We start from the raw sequence: 14,051 nt of genomic DNA on the forward strand, positions 1-14,051 counted from the left end.
TTCCCAAGCTATAGCAGGGAGCCAGATAGGAAGAAGAGCAGGCCGGCGCCATGGCTCATTTGGCTAATCCTCCGCCTGTGGCACCGGCACCCCAGGTTCTAGTCCTGGTTGGGGTGCTGGGTACTAGTCCCAGTTACTCCTCTTCCAGTCCAGCTCTCTGCTGAGGCCCGGGAGGGCAGAGGAGGATGGCCCAAGTGCTTGGGTCCCTGCACCCACATGGGAGACTGGGAGGAAGCACCCGGCTCCTGGCTTCGGGTCAGCGCAGCACCGGCCGTGGCGGCCATTAGGGGAGTGAACCAATGAAAGGAAGACCTTTCTCTCTGTCTGTCTCTCACTGTCTATAACTCTCTCTGTCTCTCTCTCACTGTCCACTCTGCCTGTCAAAAAAAAAAAAAAAATTTTATTTAAAAGGCAGAGCAACACAGAGAGATCTTCCATCCACTGGTTCACTTCCCAAATGGCCACAACTGCCAGGGTTGGGCTAGGCCCAAACCAGGAGCCAGGAGCTTCATCTGGATGCAAGGGCCCAAGCACTTGATCCATCTCCCAATATTTTCCCAGGCGCATTAGCAGGGAGCTGGATCAGAAGTGAAGTAGCCAGGACTTAAAACTGGTGCTGATATGGGATGCTGGCATCATAGGTGGTAAGCATTTCCCACTACACCAAAATGCCAGCCTTCAGAATCTATACTTTTAATCCTAACATTATACTGTCTGTCCACATAATAATTACATCTTTTCAGACACAGCTCATAAGTTACCTCTACAAACTGGTCCCTGACTTCTCCCAGTGAAGGCTCATCATCCCTCCTGTGGCCCCACAGCACTCTGCATCTGTTCTAGCCCAGCAGTGATAACCATTGCAGTATATATCTCATGGTTTCCTTCACCAGACTGGGAGCTCCTGAAGAGCAGGCACTGTTTCCTTTTCATCTCTGACATCCAAGTACTATGCAAAATACTCGGCACTTCATTGAAAGCTTACTGAATGTTTGATGAACAAGTTGTTAGTATCACAGGGGACAGCAACAAGAGTACCATCAGCCCAGCTGACTAATTCTCATTCTCACTTCTTAAGCCTACTGCTTTTAGTATAATCAGTGACCCAGCCTCCAGATAAAAAGGTCTTCCTTTTGCTGTTGCCAATGGCCGCCGCAACCTGCACACTGCGGCTGGCGCACCGCGCTGATCCAAAGGCAGGAGCCAGGTGCTTCTCCTGGTCTCCCATGGGGTGCAGGGCCCAAGCACTTGGGCCATCCTCCACTGCACACCCGGGCCACAGCAGGGAGCTGGCCTGGAAGCGGGGCAACCAGGACAGAATCCGGCACCCCGACCAGGACTAGAACCCGGTGTGCCGGCACCGCAAGGCGGAGGATTAGCCTAGTGAGCCGCAGCGCCAGCTAAATAAATAAATATTTTTAAAAAATACAGATTCTGGAGCTGACCATCTCATTTCAGATTTGTGTTCCATTGTCCTCTCTAGCTTGAGTTTAAAAAAAAAATTTTTGTTTACTTATTTTCATTTTATTTGAAAGGATAGAGACAGAGAGAGATTGATCTTTTATTTAGTTGCTTGTTCACTCCCTCAAATGCATGCAACAGCCAGGGCTGGGCCAAGCTGAAGCCAAAAGCCTGGACCTCAATCCAGGTCTTCCATATGGGTGGCAGGGACCAAGTACAAGCTATCATCTGTTGCCTGCAAGGGTGAGCATCTTTGTAAGTTTTAAGATGAATTAGTCTCTCTCTGCCTTTGCTTCTTTATAACTCTGCCTTTCAAATAAATTAATAAATCTTTTTAAAACAACCAAAAGGTGGGGGGCGGTGCTGTGGTGTAACAGGCAAAGCTGCTGCATGCAGTGCCGGCATCCCATATGGTTGCTGGTTCGAGTCCCAGCTGCTCCACTTCTGATCCAGTTCTCTGCTAATGTGCCTCTGAAAGCAGTAGAGGACAACCTGAGTCCTTAGGTCCCGCACCCACATGGGAGACCTGGAAGAAGCTCCTGGCTTTGGGTTGGCCCAGCTTTGGCCATTGTAGCCATTTGGGCAGTTAAACCAGCGGATGGAAGGTATCTCCTTCCCTCCCGCCCCATGACTGCCTTTCAAATAAGTAAATAAATATTAAAAAAATGATGAGTTAGTTTACATTTTTGTGCCCCGATTGTTCTGTAAAATAGAGAAGGCAATAACTATATATATCTCCTGGTATAATTGAGGATTAGATGAGTTGATACATATGGGATACTCAGAATATACCCAGTGCATGGTAAGTAGTCAATAAATGCAAGCAGTTTGGGAAGATAGGAAGAAAGAGTTTACTATCATTGCAGACTAAGACATAGAGATGATAGAGATGTAGAATAGCATAATTGACTTTTTTCCCCAAATTATTCTGTTTGTGGAAAAATTTTTCAGTAATTAAGTTTTGTTAAGTGAAACTTACACAATTCATCGGGGTAACTGAATCATAATGAAGTTCTGTTTGACCACCCCATCTAAGCAGTTATGACCTCTTACTACAGACAGAGATCTTCCATTTACTGGTTTACTCTCCAAATGCCCACAACAGCCTGGGTAAACCAGGCGGAAGTCAGGAGCCCCCAATACAGTCTAGGCCTCCTATATGAGTGGTAAGGACATAAGTACTTGAACCCTCATATGTTGTCCCCCAGGGTGCACACTAGCAGGAGGTTGGAGAATCTGGGACTCACCAGGCACTCTGATGTCAGATAGTGGCATTCTAAGCTGTGACTTAAATGCTGCATTAAACCCCTGCCCCGACCTCTTATTACTCTTTGCTGTTTTGTCGAGTTCTATAGTTGAAAATACAACTAGGATGGCTTTAAATTAAAATTCCTTATTCTTGTCCGAGGAAGAAGTTCTTAGGTAGAAAATTACACAAAGTTAAAGTAACAAATATAATGAAAAAAGTAGAGAGGTAGATCAAGGGACTCTCAGCCACCTCTGAAACATATATTCTATGCAAGAATAAACTATTTGTCCTTCATAGTAGCTGTAATTGTAAGCTCTCTTTCTTATGTATGTGCTTCATTCTGGCTATTTTTATTTGGAGTTTCAGTCTTAATGTGTGTAAATTTAATATGAATTATGTAATCTTTGAAGTCCAAATATTTTCTTCCATTTGAACAAATTTGCTTTTTGGCAGGCTGTTCATTCACCATGAAATATATAGCAGGCACCCACAACTTGTTGGTTGATGAACTAATTTGATTCAAGTTCTAGATGAGCGCTTGGATAAGAGGGTGGACGACATGCTTGCTGCTGGACTGTTGGAGGAACTAAGAGATTTTCACAGACGCTATAATCAGAAGAATGTTTCAGAAGATAGGTGAGGATTTGGCTGCTACCCTGACCTGCTCTCCATCCCTTGCCTGTGGTTGGCTTCACATCTACTTATTTATGTGCCTTGGTGGAAGGAGGTTTGGTATACTTATTACAGTTGCAGTTTTCTAATCTTTCAGACATTCCTGAGGAGTTACTTTTTGAGGAAGTAACCTGGGACCTGGCGGGGAGGGTAGAGGAGAATTTCAGAGTCAGTAACTGCTCAGGATCTTAGTTCTCTCATCTCTGAAATGAAATGGCTCAGCTAGATCATCTCCAGGCCCCTGCTAGCTTTCAGAAGCAATGGCTCATCCGTTGATGCTCTCCTGTTCCCAGCCAGGACTATCAACATGGTATCTTCCAGTCAATTGGCTTCAAGGAGTTTCACGAGTACCTGATCACTGAGGGAAAATGCACACCAGAGACTAGTAACCAGCTTCTAAAGAAAGGTGTGAATTCCTCCTAGTCTTGGACATCCTGGGGTGACAGAATACCTTGCTGGTATGGTCTGAGAAAGTACTGAGGCTGGAAGAGTTCCAAGTAGCCCTCTGCTCAGAATTGAGACTTTGATCCAGCATGTCTAAGTGTACTGACTTTTTCTCCTGGGCGGGGTGGGGCTGCCTCTTGCAGGGTCAGAAGTGATTACCTGGATGTTCTTTTATCCGCCATATCTTTCAGGTATTGAGGCTCTGAAACAAGTAACTAAGAGATATGCTCGGAAGCAAAACCGATGGATTAAAAACCGCTTTTTGAGCAGTAAGTCTCATTTTTTTCCTACCCCCAGATTTGTTTTCTTTTAAAAAAAAAATTATTTATTTATTTGAAAGTCAGAGTTATATAGAGAGGAGAGGCAGAGACAGAGAGAGAGGTCTTCCATCTACTGGTTCACTCCCCAATTTGCCACAAAGGCTGGAGCTGCGCCGATCCAAGGCCAGGAGCCAGGAGCTTCTTCCGGGTCTCCCACATGGGTGCAGGGGCCTAAGGACTTGGGCCATCCTCCACTACTTTCCCAGGCCATAGCAGAGAGCTGGATTGGAAGTGGAGCAGCTGGGTCTTGAACTGGCGCCCATATGGGATGCCAGTGCTGCAGGCCAGAGCATTAACCTGCTGCGCCACAGTGCCAGCCCCCAGATTTGTTTTCAGTAGACTAGTTCTCAGCTCACCCAGAAAATGCACTTTGGTTTCTGAGCCTGTTCTAAGATTTTGGACCTGACTTGGGGAAGGTCTCTTGCATAAGTGATTATTCAAGAATATTTTCTTGGGCCGGTGCCGCAGCTCACTAGGCTAATCCTCCGCCTTGCGGCGCCGGCACACCGGGTTCTAGTCCCGGTCGGGGCGCCGGATTCTGTCCCGGTTGCCCCTCTTCCAGGCCAGCTCTCTGTGGCCAGGGAGTGTAGTGGAGGATGGCCCAAGTGCTTGGGCCCTGCACCCCATGGGAGACCAGGATAAGTACCTGGCTCCTGCCATCGGATCAGTGTGGTGCGCCAGCCGCAGCGCCCCAGCCGCAGCGGCCATTGGAGGGTGAACCAACAGCAAAAGGAAGACCTTTCTCTCTGTCTCTCTCTCTCACTGTCCACTCTGCCTGTCAAAAAAAAAAAAAAAAAAAAAAAGAGAGAGAAAGAAAAGAAAAAAGAATATTTTCTTTTCATATCTTAGGTAAAAAAAAAAAAATCAAGTTTCCATTGAGTCTGTTTTACTTCTTGACCAGATGGGGACTGGCCGCAGACAAGTTAAGAGTGACACAACAGTCAGTATCTTAGCAGAGCAGTGTTTCAGGCTGACTGGAACGCCAGTTTTTTTTTTTTTTTTTTTTTTTTTTTTACAGATTTATTTATTTATTTGAAAGGCAGAGGGACAGAAAGGAAGATAGACAGACACATAGATTGTCTGTCCTCTGGTTCACGCCCCAGATGACTGCCACAGCCAGGGCTGAACTCTTATCTATCTTGGTCTCCTATATGATTGGCAAGGGTGCAAGTCCTTTGGCTGTCATCCACTGCCTTCCCAGGCCCATTAACAGGGAACTGGATCAGAAGTGGAACAGCTGGGACTTGAACTGGGGCTTCAGTATGTGATGCCAGCATCACAGGTGGCTTAACCTGCTGCACCACCATGCTGGCCCCTGGAACTTTCATTTTGTACCTGAAGAGGAGTCAGGTTTCTGTCAGTGCGCTTTCTTAATTATCATGGTTTTAGATGAGATGAGCAATATAAAAAAACAAACCTTTACCACTTTTCCCAGCATCTCCAGATACATGGTGTTTGAGTTTGCTTTAACTGAAAGTTTAGTTAAGGGAGTGGAATTCACTGACTATGTGCTGTGTCTTTGGCACTGAATTTGGTGCTATATAGACTTTTTATTTAACCTTCAAGGTAGGTGTTATTTTAAATAAGAAAGTGAAGGCCTACATAAGTTAACTAACTTCTAAATCCCAGTTACTAGGCATTAGAGAGTGAAAAAAGGCTGGCCCCAAAGTCCATACTCTTTGCTTTATACTGCTCTTCCTGTTTCCATATCTATGTCAGCTAAACATAATTAGTATTTGCATTGGATAAGAAATTGTTTGGTTATGAGCTGAAAGATGAATTTAAATGAAATTCCAATTTTATCTTGTGGCTATTTTGTAAGTCTACCTCTGGATCATCCCATATTTACCTTTTTTCCAGTAGACTTCTGCTTTCGGTTACAGATAGGGCCAACTGAAGCCTACCCCCCTCCTCACTGCCTCCTTTCACCCTGATCTGTGGTGCCACCACTCATGGCTGTGCTAGTTGTCTCCAACTCCCCCGTGTCAGCTCTCTACTGGGATTCTGGTGCCAAGAGTCTCTTTATGTTTTTTTTCTTCAAAGCCCTCTTTTCCCGGCATGTCCTGTTAGAAGTCTGAGTAGCAGCTGAAGTTCAATACTACAGATTTCTAATGCATCTTCTCTTCTTCCCAAGTCTGACAAAAAGTCTATAACAAAAGACTTTTTTTGTAATAATTTGGAAGTTCCTACTGTGGTCAAACCACAGTAACTCCCCCATGTCTGAGCTGGGGTGGGGTGGGGGCACAGTGTCATATGCCTATTCCTCGGGTGTCTGCCGGCACAGTCCTGGTACTACAGTGAAAGGCACAGCTGCCCTGTAAATCAGGAACTGCATGTGATTGGCCAGCGCCGATCTGCTGGGATATGGTTCTGGCAAGGAGCCAGAGGGACTTCCCCACCCCAGCTTGGCCTTGGACCTGAGCCAGAAATAGCAGCTGGGAGCCGAGAACTTGTTGAAAGGTGCTTAGACAGGGCACAGAAGCCCAACAAAGGGCTTAGAGGAGAAAGGAAAATGTAGAGTGGCCTGGAAACAGGTGCAGAGCTTAGCCAAGGCCAGGTGTGCTGTGGGTGCCGCCTGCACTCTCCTAGTCTCACCTTTCCTTGTGGTGGCAGGTGCAGCCCAGTCCAGTCTATGAAGAATCTTATTTGTGGTTGGCACAATCAAAAGGCCAGCACCTGCCAGCCGTTGGCATCCTGATGCCTTTGATGTTTTGTCCATGGGCGATGCTCTTTGCCTTTAGGCAACTGACTTAACCTAGCCATGAAGGGGATGGAGTGTGTTTGTAGGCTGGGTCAGCTACCCGAAGGGACTGAGCTCTTGCAGTGTTGTTGGTTGAGAAGGTGAAGTGTTCTGCTACCTCCAGGCTCGTTTCCATTCCAAAGTGTTTACCACAGGGTGCTTCTTGAATACTCCTCTAGATTGAGGTGTTTTTTTTGTTTTTTTTTTTTTTTTTTTTTTAAGATTTATTTATTTCTTATTTGAAAGGCAGACTTCCAGAGAGATAAGGAGAGACAGACAGAGAGAAAATCTTTCATCTGTTGGTTCACTCACCAAATGGCTGCTATGGCCAGGGCTGGGCCAGGCTGAAGCCAGGAGCTTCATCCAAATCTCCCGTGTGCAAACAGGGGCCCAAGCACTTGGGCCATTCTCTGCTGCTTTCCCAGGCACACTAGCAGGAGGCTGGATTGGAAGTGGAGCAGCAGGGCCTTGAACCTATACCCTAATGGGGTGCTGGCACTGTAGGTGGAGGCTTAATCTGCTATGCTACAATGCCAGCCCAGAGATCTAGTTCTTAAAAGAAGTGCTTCAGCTTGATCATCTCCAAGGCTTTTTAGTTCTTGGATTCAAGCAGCAATTTGGTATGTTGATCCCAGCCCATGATTTTTTTGGCATGCTGCCAAGGAGTATCATGAATGCTAGGATAACTAAAGGGATACACACTGAATGTCTCTTATCTGTAATGCTTCAGATCAGAAATTTTTGCCATTTTGGAGTTTTTTGGATCTTGGGTTATTTGTGTGTACGTAATGAGATATCTTAGGGATGGGGCCCAAGTCTAAACATGAAATTCATTTGTGTTTTATATACTTAATCTTGCACATATAGCATGAAGCTAGTTTTATATAATATTTCCATGTACCTGCATTTTATTTATTTGAAAGACAGCGTTACAAAGAGAGGAAGGGAGAGATAAAGAGAGAAAAGAAAGACCATGCTCTGCTGATTCACTTTTCAAATGTCCAGGCTGAGCCAGGCCAAAGCCATGAGCCAGGAACTTCTCATAGCCATGTCTCCCACCTGGGTGATAGTGGGCCAAGCACTTGGGCCATCTTTTTCTGCTTTCCCAAGTGCATTAGCAGGGAGCTGGTTTCGAAGTGGAACTCAGCACTTATTTGGGATGCTGATGTCACAGGTGGCAGCCAAGTATACTGTGCCACAGTGCCAGCCCCTGCACCTGCATTTTAACTATGACCTATTGCATGCGGTCAGTTGTAAAATTTTCCACTTGTGGTATCACATCAGTGCTCAGATTGTTTCAGATTTTGGAGCATTTCAGCTCTCATAGCATTCTGGGTTTTGGATTTTCAGATTAGGGATGCAAGCCTGAGACTAGTCTGTTCCTAAAGAAAGCTGTGAGCTCTCTGGCCACAGAGTGACCTTACTATAAGGTAGAACTAAGAATGGGCACCTATCTAAAAATGTTAGTGTTTTTCCTCTTGTGATGTGTTATCTTTTTTTTTTTTTTTTTTTTAAGATTTATTTATTTGAAAGGCAGAGAAAGAAAGGAGGGAGAGAGAGAGTCTTCCAGCTGCTGGTTCATTCCCCAAATGGTCACAATGGCTAGGGCTGAGCCAGGCCAAAGCCAGGAGCCAGGAGCTTCATCTGAGTCTCCCACATGGGTGCAGGGGCCCAAGCAGTTGGGTCTTCTTCCACTGCTTTCCCAGGCTATTAGCAGGGAGTTGGATCAGAAGTGGAGCAGCTGGGACTCAAACCGGCACCCATGTGGAATGCCAGCACTATAAGCTGAGATTTAATCTTCCACACCACAGCCCTGGCCTCAGGGCTCAGATGTGTCATCTTTATGTGTTAGCCCACACAGTTGTCACCTGAGTTGTTGTTGCTCTATTCTGGCTTCCTGACTGATCTGGAAGATGCTGCATTTGAGTTTCTGGATTTTACAGTTGGATTTACTGGCTGCTTTTTAGGTCTTTCTTGGATTGTGGTTCATGTTTGTCATTAGAATGAATAGCATGGTCTGAATGTTTATTCCTTGGACACTGTGTGTTTCCCTTGAGGATTTTTGGAGTCCTGAGAGGAGAATAGGTTGGGTTTTGTAAGCTGACCTCTCACAACTTTTCTTTGTCATCATTAGGACCTGGTCCTAGTGTCCCACCAGTGTATGGCTTAGAGGTATCTGACGTCTCCAAGTGGGAAGAGTCTGTTCTGGAACCTGCTCTTGAAATAGTGCAAAGTTTCATCCAGGTGATTATTAATTATCATACCGTCTGTTGTCTGATTTTCAGAGCACTTTCCTTAGCTGACACCTTTATTGCTATGTTGGGGAAGCAAGCCTTATTTTCCATAGAATAAGGCAGAAGGGCTGGCTGCTTTTAGATCCATAACGGCTGTATTTCTGCTTTTACATTTAAAAAGGTTGTTCTTAAAATCTGTTCACAACTCACCTGTTCTGTTGGATGAGAAAAAGGAATCTTGAATCCCACTCCCCTTAATATCAGAAAGTTATACTTAAAATTTGTTCACTCAGATACCTCCCCACCCTCCTTGTTCTTTTAGGGCCACAAGCCTGCAGCCACTCCAATAAAGATGCCCTACGATGAAAATGAGAACAAGAGGAGCTATCATATGTGTGACTGCTGTGATCGCATTATCATTGGGGACCGCGAATGGGCAGGTAGCGTATGAGGAAGGGCATGAGGAAAGCCGTGCAGATGTCACATTGACTTCCTGAAATTTAAGATCTTTGAAAGACTGAATTCTGCAGTCTGCTTACTTACAAAGGGACAGCCAGATTATTCTAAGAGTCTGTGCTTAAATTCCTCGGAGGCTTTCCCAAATCGTTGGGGAGTCGTCTCTATTCTGAAATTCGAAGGAAGATCGTATGCCCTCTAGCTTCAGCTAGAATACAAGTTTTATACTGAGAATTTTTTATACTGTTGACTTTCTAGAGCTCCGTTGACTTCGTGATCTTGCCTTGGAGGAGTTTCTTGACCTTTCATGTTTTCACTCAGTGGGGGTGAGTGAGGCTTTTGAGGAAAACCAGGCAGTTCATCCCAGAGAAGCCGAAGCATAGCTGGGAGGGAGCAGGACGTGCAGTTACTCCTTCTCGGTACGGCCTTCAAAAGTATTATCTTCTTGTGATTTTTCAAGTACTAGGTTGAAATGGTGGGAGTTGCACCAACTGTGATGGAAGGCTGTTAAAGCAAACTGTGAGAGCAGCCTGTCAGACATATATGTGGACAGAGTGGTGCCACTCCAGGCCCAGGCCTGTGCTCAGCTTCTGCCATAGCTGCATTGTACTCCACCGTCAGATTTCTGTCGTCACCCAATCAAGTCCCAAAGGGTTTCTTCCCCAAGCCTTGAATTTACATCATATTTAGAAACATGTGTGAGATTCACTCATTTTAGGCACAGTAGGGTTTATAGTTTACGCAGTGGCTGGAATCCTTCTGTTCAGAGTTCTGCATTGCATGGAATTCTCAGAGAAGTACAGCCAATGGAATGATTAGGTCTACTAACTGGTAACCCAGGCAAAATGAACTCCATTGTCAGACTGGGGACGGCTGTGATTGCCCAGCCAGCAGAAGAAGCCTCGATTGTCGCTGGTTTATAATGATGAAAGGGGAAGAGAAAGAGAGTGTTTGATTGTTTTTTCTAAAGGAAACTTAGTGGTTCGATTTGTCGAATGTCCTTCAGGGAGAGCTCAGAGCAGCAGCATGTGTGAGCCGTTGTACGCGCTGCCTGTGTGAGCCCTTCTATAGTGCCATCTGTCCAGTCCTCGCTCCCCTCGCCTGCTGCCAGGGAGAGCCGGGCCAGAGCTCCGTTTCTGCCTTAGGCGCTAGCTGGAGAACAAAGCCGATTTTTCTCCCAAGTAAACTTTTCTTTGACTTCTAACCTTTTCCTTACTTATTCTTGCTTCTAGCCCCTTAAAAATGATCCTTTAAATATGAGTAAAAGAGAATTTAGTCTAGTCATCTATTTCTTTAGGTATTCCCAGATGAGATCGCCTATATGAGTTAGACGGGGAGGGGGACCGCCTTGGGGTGAGAGGCAGACACTTGCTATCAGACAGCAGTGGCCTTTCAGCTTTATTGCACCTGACTGACTGGGGCAGCATGTAGGGAGATTGGGAGCCTTGTGGGTCAGTCCTTCAAATGGCTAATCTGACACAGGTTGGGGGGGTGGTGAGGCAGGACCACCCGTGAGATCAGGGAAGAAGTGGAACAGGCAGTCATATTCCTGGCATTTGTAGGACTGGGTACTGCAATGTGAGGTACAACATGGCATCTGTCCTGCAGTACACACAAGAATTTGAAATGCATCTGAAACAGGAAGCCCTGCACTATAGAGACCTGATTCTGGAAAGTGGGATCTCTTTCCAAGGAGCTGAAGATCTAACCAAACAAGTACACCTGCTGTGGGACGCTGGACACAAGGTGTAAGACCTCTCTAAACCTGGAGAAGTGTAAAGGAGATGAGGCAGGTAGCAGGGCGCACTTGAAACATGGTCGCTTACTCTAGTTTGCTAGCTAACTATTGTAATAAACCAAACAGCCATACCGGTGTGCCTGTTGACACAGTTATTTATTGTTAAAGAAAAGGATTGTGTAGTTAATTGTGTTTATTTTTAGAATTAATCCTAGAAAATCCTAATTTTATTTGATTGACTTGATTTTTTTTTTTTTTGTCTTATCAGCTCATATAAAATCCAAATCCCACTTGCATCAACTGAAGAAAAAAAGAAGGTTGGAATCAAATGCTGTCAACACCAGAGAAAGTCAGAGTATCTCCCCTGATTGTGACAGAGAACTTAAAGAGAAGGGGTGCCCAGGGCAGAATGATGCAGAGCTGATATGCAGCACATAAGAGACATATTCAGTAACCTTGGTAAAGGTGGTGGAGACCCCATTCAGGAGGGCGGGGCCTTCTCTCCTATTCTGGGCTGAGGAGTGCTATGCACAAAGCCCCCGCCATTTTATTTCATTTAGTGTTGTGGCTGTGAACTGTTCTCTGAAATGGGAGTGGCAGACCTCGTGAGCTCCTTGTGTGGCTGATGTGTCTGGCAGTGACGTATTTCCAGAGGGATTTTTTTTTTCCTTTGAACCTTATAGGTTTAAAGAAAGGCACAGATTGTACATTTTTATACTTGTGAATCTCTTAAATAGTGAATACCAGCATTCACTATATCCCTTAAAAGAAGTTTTTTTGTTCCGGACGCCAGCTAAAAATATCTCATGTCCAGATGCTTTTGTAGATGACTGAAGTATTGTGAGCTGCAAATCAGGAGGTCTGGATCTGAGTGAATTGCAGGAAAGAACCAGCCCCTGTGAAGTGATCAAGTGAACACAGATAGTTCTTGGAATTCCTGAGAGCAAGGATCAGATCAAGGTGTGGGACATGGAACTTGAAATCTAAAGACTTTGAAATGTGTTGAGCTGCTCCTTTGTGGTAAGACACTATCACTGGTGTCTCTCTATTGAGTTATAAATCCATATTCTTGCTGAAAGTTAAATAAAGAAAAAGTCTGCAGGAGCCTTTTTGATGCTTAAAAAGATAGGTATGTTCACATATCGTTTATATACAATATGCTTTTATTAACGTGGTAACTTTTCAACAGATTTGACCTTCATAGATCATGCTGTCTTCACTTGTGTAGCAGGTGTTTGCTGAGCATTTGTATTCCTAGAAAACATCCAGACAGACTCTTTTTGTAGATTTGTTATTTCTAGTTGAAATCCTCTTTCTGGAATGACCGGAGCTGCCAGCAATATTATATAAATATTTATTTATATGTAACATGAAATTAAACATTTTGCACTTGTAATTCACAGCATTGATACATTCACAACACTGTAAGTCATCACTGTTATTTTCAAAACCTTTTCATCACTGAAAACAGAAACTCAGTGCTCATTATGTAATAATTTCCCACTCAGATTTTTTATTCAGAATCTACTGGACTAGGCTAGTGGATACAGGCTAGAAGGGCTGGCTCTGTGGTATAGTAGGTTAGGCTGCTGCCTGCAATGCTGACATCTCTTATGGGCAGCAGTTCGAGTCCTGGCTGCTCCACTTCAATCCAGCTCTCTGCTATGGCCTGGGAAAGCAGTAGAAGATGGCCCAAATGCTTGGGCCTCTGCACCTGCATGGAAGACCCAATGGAAGCTCCTGGCTCCTGGCTTGGGGCTGGCCCAGCCCAATCTGTTGCAGCCATTTGGGGAGTGAACCAGCAGGTGGAAGATTCTTTCCATATCTCTGCCTTTGAAATAAATAAATGAATAAATCTTTAAAAACAAAAAAACAGAGATGCATGAGCTGTGCAACTTGTTTTCAGGGACTTGCAAAGTAGACTTATGTATACACAAACAACCAGTCTAGATGGTAGAATACTGAAGGTCATAAAATTTGCATGGGGGCAGACATTTGGTGCAGCAGTTAAAGAGCTGTTTGGGATGGGATAGCCACATTCCATATCAGAGTGCCTGGTTTGAGTCCTGGGTCTTCCCAGGACTTCCTGGGAAGTCCTGCTAATGCTCATTAGCTTCCTGCTAATGCTCATTGTTGGAGGCCATAGGTGATGGCGCATGTACTTGGTTCCTTGACACTCAAATGGGAGACCCAGATGGAGTTCTAGCATCCTAGTATTGGTCTGGCTCAGTCCTGGCTGTTTTGGGTGTTAGGGTAGAGAACCAGTAGGTGGAAGATCTCTGTCTCTATCTCTGACTCTCACTGCCTTTTAAATAATAAATAAAGGAAATTAATAATTTTTAAAAGTATTTATTTGAAAGGCAGAGTTAGAGAAAGAGCTTCCATCCACTGACTCACCCCCCAGATGACCACAACAGCAGGGCTGGGCCAAGCTGAAGCCAGGAACCTGGAATTGCATCTGGGTCTCCACACATGGAGCAGGAGCCCAAGTGTTTGGGCCATTTTCATTGCTTTCCCAGGTGGACTTAGCCAGAGCTGGATCGGAAGTAGAGCACTTGAACCAGTTCCCATATGGGATGCCGGCATCAGGTGGCAGCCTAATAGGCCGTACCACCACAACATTGCCAGCTTTTAAAAAGCCAGGCAGAATGTTATTTTAAAGAGCTGTGTAAATTTTTAGTTTAGAGGGGAGAGGGAGGGATCATGGAAGAAAGAACATTTCTGTTGGACCTTAAAA

General features: G+C 45.0%; 1 protein-coding gene across 6 annotated transcripts in view; it reads left to right on the top strand.

The window, feature by feature from the left end:
* TRIT1 (tRNA isopentenyltransferase 1) overlaps positions 1-12,418 on the top strand; it is a 51,731-nt gene extending 39,313 nt beyond the window's left edge. For 2 of the 6 annotated variants that reach the window (XM_017346427.3, XM_002715728.5), the window contains 6 exons: positions 3,235-3,346; positions 3,676-3,788; positions 4,018-4,095; positions 9,021-9,130; positions 9,443-9,560; positions 11,583-12,418. In XM_017346427.3, the coding sequence (XP_017201916.2) occupies positions 3,235-3,346; positions 3,676-3,788; positions 4,018-4,095; positions 9,021-9,130; positions 9,443-9,560; positions 11,583-11,752 (701 nt within the window). In that variant the 3' untranslated portion in view covers positions 11,753-12,418. Of the gene's footprint in view, positions 1-3,234; positions 3,347-3,675; positions 3,789-4,017; positions 4,096-9,020; positions 9,131-9,442; positions 9,561-9,834; positions 9,996-11,582 lie in introns of all 6 variants that reach the window. The other 4 variants (XM_051856650.2, XM_070078699.1, XR_007923673.2 and 1 more) reach the window with 3 other exon arrangements.
* The last annotated feature ends 1,633 nt before the right edge of the window (positions 12,419-14,051 follow it).

Source organism: Oryctolagus cuniculus, chromosome 7 (assembly GCF_964237555.1).
Source record: "Oryctolagus cuniculus chromosome 7, mOryCun1.1, whole genome shotgun sequence".
Classification (NCBI taxonomy): Eukaryota; Metazoa; Chordata; class Mammalia; order Lagomorpha; family Leporidae; genus Oryctolagus; species Oryctolagus cuniculus.